At 40.5% G+C, this 18,929-nt stretch overlaps 1 protein-coding gene across 5 annotated transcripts in view; it reads right to left on the bottom strand.

Annotated features, from left to right (window-relative positions):
- The window catches only part of Plch1 (phospholipase C eta 1), a 209,478-nt gene that overhangs the window by 181,038 nt on the left and 9,511 nt on the right, over positions 1 to 18,929 (bottom strand). For 4 of the 5 annotated variants that reach the window (XM_085835856.1, XM_085835852.1, XM_085835853.1 and 1 more), the window contains exon 2: positions 604 to 722. In XM_085835856.1, the coding sequence (XP_085691982.1) occupies positions 604 to 682 (79 nt within the window). In that variant the 5' untranslated portion in view covers positions 683 to 722. Of the gene's footprint in view, positions 1 to 370; positions 473 to 603; positions 723 to 18,929 lie in introns of those variants that run through there. The other variant, XM_085835855.1, reaches the window with a different exon arrangement.

The raw sequence follows: 18,929 nt of genomic DNA, 5'->3' as shown, positions 1-18,929 counted from the left end.
ACTCAGGTCTCATGAAACCTCTGCATCTCCTGGACTTCTGATGGACATTGCTCTACAAATTCCAATACCCCTGAAACCTTTGGCTCACAAATAAATTACTCCCATGGGAATCTTGGTAGGAGGATGGACAAAGCTTATCCCTGACTATGAGACACTAAACAAGAAGCTGTCGCCTGGGTTAAAGGCAATGGTCTAAGATAATTATTATTTATCAGGAAAATGACTGGTATTAATAACTCTCTGTTCAGCTACAGTAATCCACCCAGCAGACATTCTGAAGTGTAGCAAAGTTCTCTGTTCTGTTTTCCTGTGGTCTGATACACTGGTTAAGTTTTCAAACCCCAAATAGTTATAACCATTGAAAAGGTACCTTATGGGAGTCAACAGGAGTAGAAAGGCTGAGTGGTAGGAAAGAAGAACACCATTGCTGTTGTTAAGGAAGTTCACGTTGATAAAAACTGCAGGTCACGGTCTGGTGGAATTTTAAGATAAACTCAAGCTCTTGGTTCAGCCTAACGATTAGACTATACTTGCATCCAAAACAGTACAATGCAAGTAATTTTCCGAAAGCAGAGTCTCAGCTACGTAAGTACAACAGCTCACCATGAAACACACGGTTGTCCACCAGAAAATGTCTGCGGTACTGCACGCAGTTCCTCTTCTCACCATTCCAGTAGTTCATTGTCAGAAGATGTCTGGCACAGCATCCAAATGAAATTGCCCTATCAAGAGAGACAAAATGAGACAGAAATGAAGAAAACAGCAGCCACACGCTCACCCAGGCAGCACATTGCCATGGGTTGCCTAGCACTGGGGGCAACACACAAGGCTAAAATTTAGACTAGGACTCCTCCTGCCCATAACAAACTTCCCACAGAACTTCCAAGAACCTGAATGCTGTTTTTTTTTCCCCATACCAAAACAATAACTCTTTCCAACAACATCGTCCTGCACTCCGCTACTGCTGTCTGCTGAGGAAAGCAAGCTATCATTAAGCAGGTTTCAGGACTGTATTTTGTCCAGGTCTCAATTGCATTCTATCAGGATCCAAAACAGTCAATACTGATCAATTTCCAGAGGTCTCACTAGCAGGTGAGCTATTATTCTCAACTCCTGAATTTTGTGTTGGTGACATCCGGGTAGGTTATGTAACCAACTCGCAAAATGTTAGAAATTATTGCAGAGTCCAACTGGGCACAGATACGCCAAACTATAACAAAGTTTACTTGCCTTCTTTTAGTTCGTTGGAGGTATTTATTTAGGGCCACTAATCCTTGGATCCACCCAGGCTTACAGATGTAACTAGAGCTGGCCAGGCCTCTAGCACAATGTGCTCACAGAACCTGCAGAGATTCCAGCCTCTGCAGAGACCAAACACTTGAAAAGCAGAGATCTGAGCCGATGAATTAAACTGCAAAGCCAATGTGCATGACCCTGAACAAGGAAGCCTTTGTTCACAAGGTTTGGCTAGTGATGGTTCAGAATTCCAACCTCCTTTCTGTTCACATCACAAGGCTGGAGGTGGGGGGAACAGCAGCAGGAGAAAAAAAAAAAAAACAAAACAACCAAAACACCAAAAAAAAAAAAAAAAAACCCAAAAAACAAAAACAAACAAACAAAAAAACATAACAAAACTGCAAGGCTGGCAAGAAGCAAACCCCACAGGTGGAAAACAGTTTTGTCATCTGTCCTATTGCAACAGTCTAGAGTTTTGTAAATGTACCCCAGTGGCTTAGTGAAAAAGATAAGGTATCCCAGTGTTGTCTGTCACACTGGGACAGCTAGTGGAGGCTCCAGGAGCTTTGGTCAGTTTCTCCTTTACCTTCCACAACGGGGATCTTATCTACCGTTCAGACTGCTTGCTGCTCCACACAATCCTGAATCCCTCCCCTTCTTTTTACTTCATCCCTGCCAGCTTAGAATGATGCTCCTGTTCCTTAAGGCTGAGGGAGTAAAGAAAAGCATGTGGGACCATGGAGAGACATGCTGCAGAACAGCTGACTACAGAAACAAGCCTACCTTTGCCCTCCAAAGCCAACATCTCATATTATATCCCAAACATTTTTAGATGTATAAATAATGTAGTAAAAGGTGGAGTGTGCCTTATAAAGCACGTGCTTAGAAGTACAGTGCCCTGAATTTGATATCCAGCAACATAAGTAAATTCACAAAAAACAATTAAATGTTATTAATTTTTTTTTCAAAACTGCAGTACTGAAGTACCCCCATGTTCTTTCCTGTTCTGGTATCCTCTTTCCTCATTGCAAATCTCTCTCCTAGAATAACTATTTTTTTTAATATTCATTATTCCAGCATTTTACCTAAATACACAATTTTGAAGTCCTCTGGATTATTAAGGGCACGACCTTTTCCAAGAAAATACGTTTTCCATAATTAACAGTAGTATCGCTCACTTACAAAAAGTGTGCATGTCACTTACACTTGCTAATGTACATGGAACTAAAAAGGAGACCACCCCCAGTGGAGAGATAAGGACACCAACCCACCTATAAAACTTTTCACCCCAAATTTGTCCTGTCCACAAGAAATGCAGAAACAACAATGGAGCAGAGATTGAGGGAATGGCCAACCAATTACTGACCAAACCTGAGACCCATCCCATGGGTAAACAGCAATCCCTGACACCTTTATACCTGTAGAACAAAGCCTAGCATAACAGTCCTCTGAGAGGCTACACCCAGCTGCTGACTGACACAGATGCTGAGACCCACAGCCAAACATTGGATGGAGCTTGGGGAGTTTTATGGAACAGTTGTGGGAAGGATTATGGGCCCCAGAGAGGATGGGAAATCCACAGGAAGATGAACAGAGTCAACCAACCTGTACCCTTGGGAGCTCCAGGGACTGAACCACCAACCAAAGAGCAAATGCCCTCTGTGGATTCTGTTCCCCTAACAGAAAAGGCTGCCTTGTCTGGCCTCAGTGGGAGAGAATTGGCCTAGCCCCGAAGAGACTTGATATGCCAGGGTGTGGGAGATGTGGTGCGGGGCAGGGGTGGAGGTGGGGGTGGGGGTGGGGTTGAGGGTAGATCCACCCTCTCAAAGAAGAAAGTAAGGGGGAGGGACTGTGTGAAGCAGGGACTGGGAGGAGGAAAGGCAGTGATCGGGATGTAAAGGGAATTTAATAATAAAAAGAAAAAAGCCCCTATCTCTATTCATGCTAATTTTCCCTTGCTAATTCAATTTTGTGGGGTTTTTTTTTGTCATTATCAGATTTTGTTCCCTGTGCTCATTGCTGATCCAAGGAAATCCTAAGATGTTTATAGTTAGCAAAGCAGGTACTCATGCAACCTTCTCATCCACGCCCTATTAATCTTCGGAGACAGGTACTGTTATCTCCTTCTACCACACCAAAGAAGAGGAGATCCTATTAGACTGATTTGTTTACACTGCCAGGAAAAGACAGAAACACAACCTTCAATCATATCTTCAGATTCCAAACGCAAGTTTCTAACCTCCATAGGCCATAAGGGACAAGGATGTTATCCAATGTGAAGGCGTGAGATTCCCTGCCTATGATCTCAGCACTTGGAATGTGGAAGCTGGAGGATATTATGTTCAAGGACAGCCTAGGGATAATAATGAAATCCTGTGCAAAATAATAAATTAAAACAAAAACTCATGGGTCTGTGTGGGTCTATGTGTATGGGATGTATTCTGCAAATTCACAATGATTATAGCTAAGATACTGGGTGCAGTGACTCCATTCTAACCATAAAATCAGCAAAACTGATGAAAAATCTTTTATTTTTAATTTGGCAAGGATATGGTATATATTATTATTTTTTCTTTTCTTTTTAAGGCATTTTTATTAGATATTTTCTTCATTTACATTTCAAATGCTATCCCTAAAGCTCCCTATACCCTCCTGCCCCCACCACCAACCCACCCACTCCCACTTCCTGGCCCTGGCATTCCCCTGTACTGGGGCATATGATCTTGGCAATACCAAGGGCTTCTCCTCCCATTGATGGCCGAATAGGCCATCCTCTGATACATATGCAACTAGAGACACAGCTCTGGCGGGTACTGGTTAGTTCTATAGGAGGAGCAAAATCTTTCAACATAAAAAAACCTAAAATGTCCTAGCCTGCTTCTTGGTTACTATGCTTAAACACTGACAAAAACAACTTGTGGAAAAAAGGGTTTATTTTATTTGAGCTTATACTCTATTGTCCATCATCCAGAGAAACCAAGGCAAGAACCAGGAGACTGAAACTTAAGCAGAGACCACAGAAGAATGTTTCTTATAGGCTTGCTTCTGCTCAGCTAGAAAGCATTAGACGAAGATGATGAAGAAGACAAAGACAAAGACAAGGAGGAGGAGAAGGAGGAGGAGGAGGAAGAAAAAGAAGAAGAGGAAGAAGAAGAAGAAGAAGAAGAAGAAGAAGAAGAAGAAGAAGAAGAAGAAGAAGAAGAAGAAGAAGAAGAAGAAGAAGAAGGGGCCTAGGTATGACACTACCTATCCACAGAGCTAGGCCTCCATCAGTTAGCAATCCAGAAAATGCCGCAGACACGAGCACACACCAGACTGATAAAAAGTTATTTGATTGAGGTTCTCGGGTGTGTCAAGCTAACAACCAAGGTCAGATTCACAAAGAGTAAACATCTTTTACTTGATTCCCTCTCTCTTCAGCACGGAGAATTTAACTACCAAGTTGTGATGGAGCCCTGGTTGAAGTATTCTAGTCACCAATATATCCCATGACCTCAACATCTGTATTTCCCAAGTTCATATGTGGAAATCTTTAATGGTGATTTCAGGAGGTGAAGCATTGGGGTTCTATCCTCTGAAGGGCTCTAGAAGGCATAAGCATGGCAAATATGGTGACTTTTACACTTCTCCTTGCCAAAAACTATTAGATTACATTCCTAAAGTTAGCCCCCAAGGTCCATTCTTTATTTGGCCACTGACTCAATCCTGGAACAAAACACCAAGGTCCAACAATCAAAATTTTTATTTAGATAATATGTCCAATCAGGACTTACCAACTCACTCTAGCACCAACTTCACCCTTTTCTCCTTAAAAACCTACTCCTGAAAAAAATTAAAAATCTGCTTTCTTGTTTGCTTGCTTGCTGCTTCAGTTATTGCTGTTGCTGCTGCGGCTGTGGCTTGCTGCCTGCCTTTGCAGCCTCCACTGCTTGACCATTTAGGATAATAAAACTCCTTTATGCTGAGAATTTAGTGTCAGGATATGTCTTATATCAGTTGGGAAGGGCAGCATCTCCCTTACACCCACCCTAGGATTTGTGTCTTTTATGTAAGAGGCATAAGAGCTAGCCTACTGTGTACACCATGTGAGGATACAAAAAGTCAGCAGTCTGCAGCTGACAGAGGGCCCACACTAGATAACAAATCTGACTTGATCCTGGAATCCCTAGCCTCCACAACTGGAAGAAATGATTTTCTATGATTTGTAAGCCACCTTGACGACACCTGTTCTGTTATAACGACTCAATTGGATCGACAGGATGAGAATAAATGAACAGGTAGTGGAGCCTGCACAGTGCTTGCTGTCCAAATATGAGGTCCTGAGTTCAATACCCAGAACCCACATTTAAAAAAATACAAATTAGGTGTGGTGGCAGTACACTTGTAATCCCAGGGCTGGGGAGGCAGAGATAGGAGGGAGGATACTGGAATTTACTGGCCAGCTAGCTTAATGAGCTCAAGGTCAGTAAGAGACCCTAACTCAAAAAAACCAAGGGCGATAGCACCTGAGGGACACTTGAGGTTGTGTAAGCATGTGTGTACATGTGTATATGTGTGTATACACACACACATGCAAGCACACAGAACTTTTAGTTCCAACCAGATTTACAATAGGCAGGGCTACTACTCACTTCTTATGAAGCCAAAAAGAAATCAAGACAAACCCCGAACTCAGGCTCTTCCCCAGAGATTACAGGGTGGGTCATATTGGCAAAGCTAGCACGTTCACAATCCACTTGCCTCTGCCTTCCAAGAGGTAAGATTACAGGTGTGTGGCTCCACACCTAAATACATTTCTTTATTTTTGCCATTTTTTTTCTATTTACATGACCAAAACTATCAGATGTAAAGAGAGTCAGAAAACAGGCTAACCCCAGTACCAAAGACACGTGTGAAATGCTAAGTTGGCACTTTAAACTAAGAAAATGAAGTATGTGGAATAACAATCACTTGTCAAACATTTTAAAGTCTACAGATAAAAAAGGATAACCTTCTATACCTTATCTACAAAATTAAGCCTGTCTAAGATGTGAGCATGTGGACACTCCTCACTACCTGTGTTTCCAAGAAATTCCTCCCACTTTATGCAAGAGATATAGGTGCTATGGACTCGGTTTAGATGCTGTGTGGCTTGGGCCAGGCAATACTGCCATCCTTGGGGATGTAATACAGGAGATTTTTATGGGCTCTCCTAGACCTTTGAGTAAGATAGGTCTAATATATATATGAGACCAAAAAAAAAATCCGTTTTCTGTTAGAGTTGAAATTGTGGAGATCTAGGACTCAAGATCTAGGACTTAGAGTCACTTGAATATAAAGGGAAACTTTGCTTGACTGAATCTCACACCTAGAGAATCTTAAGGCCTGTTGATACCAAGCAAGCCTGAAGCTAATGGACCCCTGAACCCTTGTGTTAAACAAGCTTTATATTTCCTTGCTGGTTTGCTTAAGTCTGTTTAATGGAAGTGAGTCTTCTACCTAAGTCCTAACTAATGAGATATGTCAGCATAGCACAATGTGGAGAGACCATCTGGTAGTCATGAGCTCTGTCTAGTTTCAACTCTGACTCACATACACCCTGCTTTTTTACTGGGTCTCCTTTGGTTCAGATATAAGAATATTTTTATTTGAACTTGGGAAAAATAACAGCAACAAAAATACACTCCATTCATGCCTTACTGAACTATGCCCCGACACCATTTGTAGGTACATTTAAACAAAGCCAAACCAAATGCCTTATCTTTAGCTTTAGAAAGTCTTAGCTGCCTTTAAATGTCTAGCAAATCTACAATACGGTTTTAACACATTTTATGAAACAGTACAAGTCTGTACCAGGAACATAAATGGCTTATTAGGCAGAGGACTATAGCTCACAAGCTTATAAAAGAGGACTTTGGGGTGAGGAAGAGTAGACTTTTTTTGTAATATGGGTAGTGAGATAGCTCAACATGTAATGTAACTGCTGCCAAATCTGATGGCCTAAGTGTAGAGGGTATCTTTGTGCACTATATGGATGCAACACTTGTCAATTAAAGCTGATTGGCCTGCAGCTGAGGCAGAAAATAGAAGGTGGTACATCCAATAGGCAGAAAAGATTGTAGGATAGAGCCAGGTACAGGAACAGAAAGGAAGACACAGGTGGGCGAACTTAGATTAGAATAAATGGGATATTAAATTATGATCTTATCAGGGAATAGCCAAAGTTTATGCCCAAGGTATTCATACATAGAATTTGAGTATCAGAGTTGTTATTCTAGCAACTTGGGGCTGTGAGAAAAATACCACATTATACCTAAGTTCAATCCCAAGGACCCACATGCTTGCCATGGAAGATACACGCGGAGGATGATGATGGCGACAACAACAACAACAATGACGATGATGACATTTAATAACAATAATAAATGAAATAAAATGTATTTTTCATATTTTTAAGATTTAGTTTATTTTTTTATGTGTAAGAGGTGTTTTATTTGCATGTATGTATGCATGTGCATTAGGAGTATGTATGTAATGCCTGTGGAGTCCAGAAGAGGATGTTGGATCCCCTAGAACTAAAATTGCAGTTGGTTTTGAGCCACCATGTTGGTGCTGGGACTCAAGCCAGCTCCTCTAGAACAGTAACTAGTGCTCTTAACCACTGTGCTAAAATATATTTTTTTAAGTGGATGCACTTATCTCCTCTACTTTGACGAGCATTTCTACCCCCTTCTCTCCTGCAACTCTCACAACCAAAGCTATGGACTCTTTCATAGGCTTCTGGGCATCTCTCTCCCATAAAAACCACACTCTCCACCCCATCCCCTCTACAGTATTTGCAAATGTCCCATGATTTCTACAATATTCCCCTTTGTATTTATTATTGTTTATTTTTTAATGATCCTCCCAATGGCCCTATGAGTCACACATTTTTTGAGCCTGAGTTCTAAGAGAATAAGAACCAGTGAGGTATAAACCTACATTTTCTGACCCTGAACCCCCAATCCCATCCCAGAACTCCCATCGTTTCTGTTCGCTGATACCCTATGTCTCTGTAGAAAGAGCTTAGGGTCTCCTTACTGATGACACTCAACACATCGACTTTTCCAACCTCTCCTGTTGTCCCCATCTCACCACAGACCAAGAAGAGAGGGAAGGAAATGGTTACATACTATTGTTACTTGTTTTTTAAATGTATATTTATGCCTCCAGCCAAGTGTCTCTAGAGTACATGGAATGGAATGGAGACGTGCGAAGTGTGAGTTCTTCCCGTATAAGATGATGAAATGCAGTTTTAAAATGAAATTTGAGTAAGTGTGCTCTACAAAGGCAAGGTTACTAGCCAGGCCTCATTGTAAACAAAACAAAACAAACAAACAAAAAAAACAAAAAACAAACAAACAAAAAACCAAAAAACTCACTGGCTCATGCCTTCAAATTGCTAACAACAGGAACAGGACACAAGGCTCTAGGCAGAAATTAAAATGCAGTGCCTACGCACCTGATCTCCTTTTGGAAAGAAATAACTAGCTAGTTCATGGACAGTCATAAAGATCTCCACCTCAGAAGACAAAAGGCCAGAGTGCAAGTGTGGCCAGCCCCTGCCCCTAAGGGTTTGCTCGGTCTGGTGTCTCCACAAGCTTGCTCTGAATAAAAGGAAGAGAAAAAAAAAAAAAGCAATGCAAAATAGGAGTGAGGGAACAAAGATAGGAAGAAGGAAGAAAGGGAGGGAGGGAAGGAGGGCGACCCAGTGGGCCTAACAGTAAATAAGATGCTCTCTGGAGCTCAACCTTAGGCAAATCCTCCCTAGCCTCTCAAGCCATTCATCTCTAATTATAAATTTGAGTAACCTTGAAAGCCCACAGGATTCTGCTGAGAAGGTGTTGACTGCACTTCTCATCAAGCCTTGCTGGGAGATAAAAGGCAAAGCTAATAGTCTCTGACAGTAATGTTCCTTCGGGGGGGGGGCAGCAAGCATCCAATAGGAAGGCCTGGAGAAGGAGTCTTTAAACTCAGTCCATCCAGCACCTCACAGCCTGACCCTTGATGCTTGAAGATGACTGTGCTCAGGCATTGCCAAAAAGCTGAGAATTCAAATGAAATCCTGTGAAAAGCTAAGAATTAAGGGAAGCTTGCCCCTCTTTCATTTCACCACTAATTTTAAGGTAACAGGATTACACGGGGGTGGGGGGGGGTGGAAGTGGGTAGGGTGCAGGTCTAAGCCTGGGATCCCCAAGCCACCCAGCAGGTGTCCTTCCCCATTGTAAATCCATTCCTTCTCTCTGTAAATCCAGTCACTTCTCTCTGGTTTCCAAGCACCACCAAGTAGATTGTTCAAAAGCTCTGCAAGTAGCTTAATTCCACAGCCCTTCCCCTCCCAACTAGGTAAACAAAGAGAAATAAATAAAATGACACTTAGTTCATTTTCCTAAGTCCCACGATTCTGCTGTGCTTTCTTTAAAGCCATCAGGGGCTTAACGTGCTCTGACCTAGCTGAGACCCCACCCTCCTAGGATCTGTGGTTGTGACAATTGAAAGAATGGGTTTAAAAGAGAATGAGTTGGCTAGAAAGATGGCTCTGTAACTGAAGATGCTTTTACCATGTACAGCTGATAGCAGACTCCTTGAGCCTTGTGAAGAAAGGAGAAAACCAACCTCACGAAGCTTTCCTCTGACCTCACCTACACACACATGTCCACACACACAAATAGATAAATAAATATAACTTTCGTTTCGATGATTCATATTTATATTGAAAAGGAATAGACAAACATATTTTCTGGCCGTGGTGAGGACGGCACCCTGGACCTTGTGCATCCTAGACAAGTGATCCACACTGAGTTACATCCCAGCTCGCTCTAACTTTTTTTTTAAGTTTGAAAACTCCTTTATTTTTTTTCAAAAGTAAAGAATACTGACAGAAACAATAAAAATAGCTAGTAATTAATAACTGCAGTATAACCAGTTCAAAAAAATACCACAGATCACAGAATTCTGACCTACACAGTTTAAGAGCTTTTCTGACTACTGTTGTCATTATGAAATGACTTATCCCATGCTATTTTATGCATACTAAAGTAATGCTTTGCAAATATTATGCACTGCTAATATCTACTACAACAAGTTTACTACAACAAGTTTTATGACACAGAAAAATAAGAACACTTAAATACTGGAGGGTTACCCAATTGCCATGTGCACATTATCAATTACATTTGCATCAAAGAATTTGTAAGTTTATAGAAAAATGTTCATGAAATAATGTTATGTGCAAAAAAAACTAAGACACAATACTCCACTATGTAATACAGTATTTCATAGAAATCATGCTAGCAAAGTGCTTCAATTTCTACTGCAAGTTATTTATAAATAGCCTTTAAAATGTTAAGAAAGGTCTAATCTGATTTCTTTAATGTTTTGCACAATTTGATATTAAACCTTATATTGTCTCTGCATCTAATAAGGTGATACTAGAATATTTCTATTAATCTGTTAATGTGAATTTCCTAGCTTTAATTTCCAGTCCAGTCAGACTGTATCACTTTATTATACCTTAGTGAGTGTGCACTTTTCACATCATGCTTAATAATGATTTTTACATGTGGGTTCCTAAGGAAGATTGACCTGTAACCTTTATAGTCCTTATTACCATCTCCTCTTGATAAAGTTTCTCAGTTCATCTAACCCGTACTCGCCAGGAAGTCATCTATTCTTTTGTTAAAGTTTAACATGCACTTTCCCAAGTCTAAATAATCAATATCTTTAATAGAACACACTGACCGCATTAGAGCTTCCAGCATGCATCGCTATTTCTCACTGAAGCTTCTGTGTTGTTTTCTCCTCTTCTTCAATCTCCATTACTTCCCTTTTCTTGATTTTTCCATAAATCTTTTCTTCTGTCTCTCTTACAGGGTTACATAAGGCCATTTTCATGCAAGTATGTAATGCACATTGAATTTATCCACTATACCCGACAACCCTCCCATTTCTCCCCTCTCCCCTCTCCCCTCCCTGTGTTCCCCTAGGTAGATTCACTTCTGCTTTGTTATCTGTACATGTATTACTTTACACATCTATGAAGTCTGGGGCTGACAAATTAAAGGAAATGTGGTATTTGTCTTTTTGAGACTGAAGTTACTTAAGTTTATCATTAATAAGTAGCACCAGTGGTTCTATAGTCTGCCATTCCTCTTTTCTCTGTCACCTCTGAGTACTTCTCTTTGTCATCATTTCCTTCTGCTTGATGTGAACCTCCCTTAGTGATGATCTGTGGAACACACTCTAGGTTTCTGTAAGCCTGAAAGGTCTGTATTTGGTCCTAGCTTTTTAAAAATATTGTGAATGACACACATAGTATACACTCACTGGTTCAGTGGATATTAGCCCAGAAGCTCAGAATACCCAAGATACAATTTCCAGACCAAATGAAGCTCAAGAAGAAGGAAGACCAAAATATGGATACTTCGGCCCTTCTTAGAAGGGGAAACAAAATACCCTTGGGAGGAGATACAGAGACAAAGTATGGATCAGAGACTGAAGGAAAGACCATCCAGAGACTGACCCACCTGGGTATCCATCTCATATATAGTCACCAAACCCAGACACTATTGTGGATGCCAACAAGTGCTTGCTGACAGGAGTCTGATGTAGCTGTCTCCAGAAAGGTTCTGCCAGTGCCTGACAAACAAGTACAGAGGTGGATTCTCTCAGCCAACCATTGAACTGAGCACAAGGTCCCCAATGAAGGAGCTAGAGAAAGGACCAAAGGAGTTGAAGCTTGCAGCCCCATATGAGGAACAACAATATTAACCAACCAGCACCACCAGAGCTTCCAGGGACTAAATCACCAGCCAAAGAGTACACATGGAGGGACCTATGGCCCCAGCTGCATATATGTAGCAGAGGATGGCCTTGTTGGATATCAATAGGAGGAGGTCCTTGGTCCTGAGAAGGCTCGATGCCACAGTGTAGGGGAATGCCAGGACAGGTAAGTGGGAATGGGTGGGTTGGTGAGCAGGGAGAGGGGAGATGGAATAGGGGGTTTTTGGAGGGAAAACCAGGAAAGAGAGGATTACCCAATTGCCATGTGCACATTATCAATTACATTTGAAATGTAAATAAAGAAAATATCTAATAAGAAATAAATAAAATAAAATAAATTTCACAGAGAACATTACAATCTAGGGGGAAGAAAAAAGGAATATTCTGAATGGGAACAGAATCCTAAGCTGACAGTTTACTTCTCTGTGCAAACCCTGTGTTTTCCTGCCTTTCGAATCAGCCATTGTTACATCCCAGGATAATTTCCCAAGCCTTTGCAAATAGACCGCCTCATCTCCCTATCACTCTGCATAAGATTCCCCCCTCACCTTTTTAGTTCTACAGTGTAATTATATTGTGTCCATTTTTTTTTCTTTACTTATACTGGTTAGGATTCATTACTTCAGGGATCTCATTCGTTATCTCTTTTTCTCTTTAAATACTATTTTTCAATCTTCTTATTCTCAAACATTAATTAAAATTTTCTTCAGATTCATTGGCCTATTCCCTATTCCACTTGGATCTCTCTGTTGTTAAACCCACTGACTTACATTAACTTACATTATTCTCATTTCGAGTTTCATTGTGCTCTTTGCTTAATCAGCATGGTTGGTCATTCTCATCTCTTGTCCTCAGCTCACTAGTGGGGGTGGGGGTCTAGAAGTCACTTGCCTTCTAACTTCAGGAGTTAGAATTCTCTGTAGTCAAAGGTAAGAAATTTATCAAAAAAGAGGAAAAACTTACCTTCCACAATTCGAGAGGCACTTCATACAAACAAAATTTCGTCTAGGGATTTTTCTGACCATGTCATTCATGTGATGTAAGTAGAACACCCTTAGGATCACAAATTCTCAGTCTCAGGTATCATACAGTAGCCTTGACTGGCCTGGCACCCAACTTAAAATACACAACTGCCTCGCTTATTGCATATTCCCTTCAGCCTCTGGATGATGGCTCCATATCTACCAAGAAATTTTGTTTGTTTTTGAGGGTTTTTATTTGGGACGGGATGTGTGTATTATTCTCTTTGCAACTTCATTCATGTATAATGCATTTTAATCATATTCAACCCATTCCCCTCTTATCTTCCCTTCCATTCCCACTGAACCCTGTCTTTTTCCAAAGCTCTCCTCTCTCCTCCCTCCTTCCCTTCCTCTCCCATGTGTGTGTGTGTGCGCGCACACACACACACACACACACACACACACACACACAGAGAGAGAGAGAGAGAGAGAGAGAGAGAGAGAGAGAGAGAGAGAGGGCGCATGTGTTCCATTGAGTTAAATAGGGTTACTTGCATAATCATGAGTGTCAAAATCATGGTGTGAGGGGCGTTAACTGGAGTGAGGGAAACTCAACCAGTGGCTACACTAGTAAAGAAAATGACTTCTCTCCCTCCACAGCCACTAACTGTCAATGAGTCACTAGGGAGGGCTGGGACTACAAGGCTCTCCTGAATGCTGGAATTTTCGTGGACTCCAATTGTGTAGCACCCATAATGGTGATTTCCTTATGAGCTTACAAAATTTGAAAGATAATAAGTGGGGTTTGCTTATGGGTTTGTTTTCCAGAGCATTTTAATTTTCCTTTCTAAAACAAGAACAGCTTTATGAAATTACCATTTCCCAATTAAAGGGGCCTTTCTTATGTACCTAGTCTTGTCTTTTTGTCTCATGCAGCTGTGACAACTAAAGTTAAAATAATTGGCCGAATTTGTTTGGAAAGTATTGTTTTTAAATGTTTGTTATATGTATGTATTTGTTTACTTATGTATGTGACAACTTGCAGGGCCCACCATGTGGGTTCCCCAGAATGAGCTCATGTTGCTGGACTTGGTGGCCTTTACCTGTGGTATCATCTCTTTGGCCCTGTTTGGCAACTATCTTCAATACAAAAGTCAACTTCACTATGCAATTGGCTCTTCTTATCTTTTGCCCGAGTTTCAATTAATTTTTTACTGGTTCACTGAATTTAAGAAAATAATCTATCTTACCTATTATTGTAAAATTACTTCTATATGTAACAGTATTGTAGAAAATGTTTTATAAATATTGTTTATTTAGTCTTTATAACTATCCAAAAGTCAGACATATCTATTGTCCATGTCTTATAGTTAGAAAAACTAAAACACAAAAAGGTTTCAAATCACCTAGGGTCAAAGCAACAGGGCTGGGGTTTAATCTAAAAATATATAACGTCAACAATTTACTCCTAAGCTCTGTGTGATTCTGAATAAAAGGGGGCAAGGATAGATGGTGATGGAGAGAGAAAATATATGAAGGAGCCCCCTGTTAGTCCTGCAGGGTCACTGAGAAAACCCAGATTCCCAGGTAATCAGTCCTTCCCCCTTTCCTTCCCTCACAATCAGGCACGGCCCTGATTTTAAAAGAGGGTAAACAAAGTGACTTAATACTAAGACTACACTGCAAAACTAATACCAAAAGCAATGGTCACTAGTAATTAGATTTTGAATTATCAGTAGACATTAGTCTTGAACTCTATCCCAATATTAGCATATTCAGCCACATATGCTAAAGTCTCTAATAACACACAAATCCTGTGCTGACTATCCAAAGATTCTTTGATTCACACTAATTGTCTCTAAACCAATCATTTGAGGGCTGAAAACGGTTCCGTGGGTAAGAGCATGTGCTTAGCCAGATGATTTCCAACTTACTCCCAAATACATAAGGGGCCCTAGTGTTTAATCTCAAAAATGGGTACCCAACCCTACTGAGAGGACAGATGCCTCAGATTCCCCCAACTCATCCTGCCTTCTTTTCTTCACTTCCCTGCTCACCGGTAAGTAAATTGAGCTTATCACCTGGGAGAGTTAGATTCTCTTTGTTACCTGCATTATTTTCTTCCAGCCTGAAGTGAGGAATTCAGCTCCAGCAAGGGAATGCCTTGCTGTGGAAATAAAGCCTCCAGTTAGTGTCTCTTCTCCTTCTAAACTCTGTAGCAGTATAAGTGGAAGAAGTACTTCTCCTATTTGTGCCCCAAAATAGGAGTGTCTGGGAACCCCATTTACTTTTTACCTGAATGTACTGCACCCTATAAAGACACTGCAGACACTGAGGGTCTGGGGAGAAGCCTGAACACAGTCCCAGCTACTGAGACGCTAACGGTGTAAATGAACAAAGAGGTTACAGAAATTGAAGATGTATGTAAAACTTGCACATGTGAGGGCAAAACACAAGATAAATGGAAAATGAAGCAGATCACAGTTCAATAAAAAGGAACAAAGGCAGACGGGAACGTGTTCCTGAAAGGTAAAAGGTTTTACTGAGATATCAAAAAAAAATTCCTAAGTTTAAATGAGGAAAGACAAAATTATACTGGGAGGGACATTTTAGAACAAAGAAATAATGGATGCTTTGAAACCTATTGTCAGTTATCAAGGGGAAAAATTCCATTATCTGTTGCTATAACATAGAACCTGAGTCTCAAAAATTTATAAAGGATAAGGGTTTAGAAACTGGGTATGTTGGCAATGCATACAATCCTAGCACTTGGGGAAAAAAGGCAAGAGCATCAGGAGTTCAAGTTTGAAGCCAGCCTAGATACAAAACAAAAACCAAGAAATAAAGATTGGAGGTGGAAAGAAAGGAAAGAGGGAGGGGGGAAGGGAGATAGTAAATTAGGATGAAAAGTCAATTTATCTAGGATCAAGATTCTGGAAGCTGGGATGTCTAGAAGCAAAGTGCCATTGAAGAAAACAAAGGGCAAGTAGGCACATGCAAAAGGCACAAGGTAAGGAGGGTGGACTGGCTCTGGCCATCTACTCTTAAACTAACTGCTTTAGTCCCACTAAAGCAAGAACTTAGTCTCACAATAATGAAACCAATCTCTTAATAATCTAATTACCTCTTAAAAGCCTGACTTGAAACACTGCCACAATGGCAATCAAATTTGAGCTTTGGCTCAACAGCCAAACCATAATTAGTATTAATATGCTTATTAAGTGCAATAGATACAATAAAGAATATATAAAGAAATTAGCTGGGTAGGGGTGTGGCTCAGCAGGGCAGTGTTTGTGTGTTGTGCACAAAACATTGGGTTTAATCCCCAGCACAGCAAAAAAGAAAAAACAATCCTTAATGATATAATTTTTTAAAATTTATCAAGCAACCCATAATTAATAGGAGAAAAGCAAGATTTATCTACACAATTTATCAGATTATTGAAAAACTGAAGTTTCATGAAATGTTGAACCAGCGAGTGGCTGTGGAGAGATCATCATATGCAATATATTTCCCATGGCAATAAAACTTGTTCAGACTCTACAGAGGCCAGTTTACCAATCTTTACCAAAGTTAGAAATGTACTGTCTCAGTTAGAGGTACTCTGATGAAAAACCATGAAAAGCAACGTAGGGAAAAAAGTTTATTTGACTTACATATACATTGAGGGAAGCCAAGGCAGGAATTAAGAATGGGCAAAAACCTGAAGGCAGGAGGCAGAAATGCAGATGTGAGGGCAGGGGAGCTGCTTACTACCTTGTTCCCATAGCTTGCACAGCCTGCTTTATTATAGAACCCAGGACCACCAGGCCAAGGGATGGCACCACCCACAATGGATTTGGTCTTCCCTCATCAATCGCTAACTAAGAAAATGCCCTATGGCCTGATCTTATGCAAGCATTTTCTCAACTGAGGATCCTTCCTCTGGCTTGGGTTAAGTTGATATAGAACTAGCCAGAACATATATTCACTCAGCAGTACTGTTTCTAAATATCTTATAACCATTCTTGGGCTTGCTCAAAACTGTGCAAATTCCTTGTTATTCACTACATTAGTTTGTGAATGATTGAAAGCAACCAAATTACCAATTAATACAGTTAAATTACAATACATCCATAAAGTGGAAAATATTTGATCATAAAAGAGATAACAAGATGGTGGGATAGAGGCTATGGAGATGGTTCAGTTAGTCAAGTGTATACAGAGCAAACGAGTCTGAGTTCAGAGCTCTAGGACCATTATAAAAACACTGGGTGTGGTAGCACAGCATTTGTAGCCTTAGTACTTGAAGGAGGCAGAGGTACGTGCATCCCTGGAGCTCACTGGCCAGCCCGTATAGCCACTAGTGAATTATAGGTTCAAGGAGAGGCCTTGTCTCAAAAATTAAGCTGCAGAGTAATAGAAGACACTAAATGTCAACCTCTAACCTCTACACACACACACACACACACACACATACACACACACACACCTGTATGTGGGTTTTTAAGATAGTGACTTTGGCTTTCTGATATACACCTAACCACAAATAAATCAACTTGAACAACTATCAATGCATGCAAATAACTCCCCAAGACTTAAGCCACATGAAAGATTGTAGCACCTGAGTGTAGCACAGAAGTAAGAGAAGCCACATTCAAGAGTGTGGCAATTTGAATGAAAGTGCTCCCTAAAGGCTCTTAAGGAGTGGCACAATTTATTAGAAGGCATGGCCTTGTTGGTATAGGTGTGGTGTCTTTGGAGGAAGTGTGTCACTGAAGGTGGGCTTTGGCATTTCTAGGACTTAAGCAGGCCCAGTGTCTCTGTCTCTTTCTGCTGCCTGTGAATCCAGACATAGAACCCTAGGCAGCAGAGAATGGAGACACCCTCTACTGAAGTGAAGATAAAGGAAACAAGCACTAGACTTCGTCTCTGCCACTAACTTTTACATCTGAGAGGGGCCTATGATTTCAAATTCTGTGCCAATGACACAGACTGAGCCTCAGATACTACTCTGATGTCAAACAAGCTTCTACACCCCAGGCTCTGAAGTACCAAGTGAATTTTGCTTCATACAATTAACAAGCCTGGAAGAATGACCCCAACAACTCTGGATGGACCCCAGTAATAGTAGGCTTATGCTGTTCCAATGCTCAGATTGATCCCTAGGGACTTAAGCTCTAAGACTATCCTCCTGAGCCTGGGCCTCAAACCAATACTAGGACCAACCCATTGAATCCGAGCTTTAGCTTCAACCCTGAGGAGCAGAGGCATGACCAGCCCTGTTGACCAACCAGTACCACATCAGCCTGGAGAAGGACTCCAGAAGGAAGCACACCTAGATACCAGACCACACCAGACAACCTGCCCAGAGTCTCTAACAAGCAAAATAAGTTCTCTAAACATGTAGATACCAATGTATGACCATAAGCATAAAGAACAATCAGGGAAGCAAGCCTCTATCACCAGAACAAAACAAATAAACAAACAAAAAGGAAAAAGCTCACAGCTATAATCAATCTAAAGAAGTGGAGACCTGTAAACTACTTAATAAGGAAACCCAGAAACTCAGTGAAAAGTGAACTTCAAGAAAATATAAGCAAATAACTCAGCAATACCAGGAAAATAATAAATGACTAAAATGAGAAATTTAATGAAGATTTGAATTATTTAAATAATAAAATATAAGAACTGAAAAAAACAATAAACTAAATAAAAAATAGTAGAAGAGATCAAGCCAATATAGATAGATACATAGATAGATACACAGAAAGATAGATAGGTAGATAGATAGATAGATAGATAGATAGATAGATAGATAGATAGATAGATAGGAATATGTGATCTGTAAACTCAGGGACAGGTTTATTGAAGTTATAAAGTCTAAGAAAAACAAACAAACAAACAAACAAAGTTTGATTGACAGGACAATACCCAATGAGTAAATATCCA

The sequence above is a fragment of the Mus caroli genome, unplaced genomic scaffold (assembly GCF_978045245.1).
Source record: "Mus caroli unplaced genomic scaffold, Mus_caroli_1 scaffold_3, whole genome shotgun sequence".
In the NCBI taxonomy this organism is placed as follows: Eukaryota; Metazoa; Chordata; class Mammalia; order Rodentia; family Muridae; genus Mus; species Mus caroli.
Note: the sequence above shows the minus strand (reverse complement) of the source record. Positions and strands in the feature narration are given on the sequence as shown.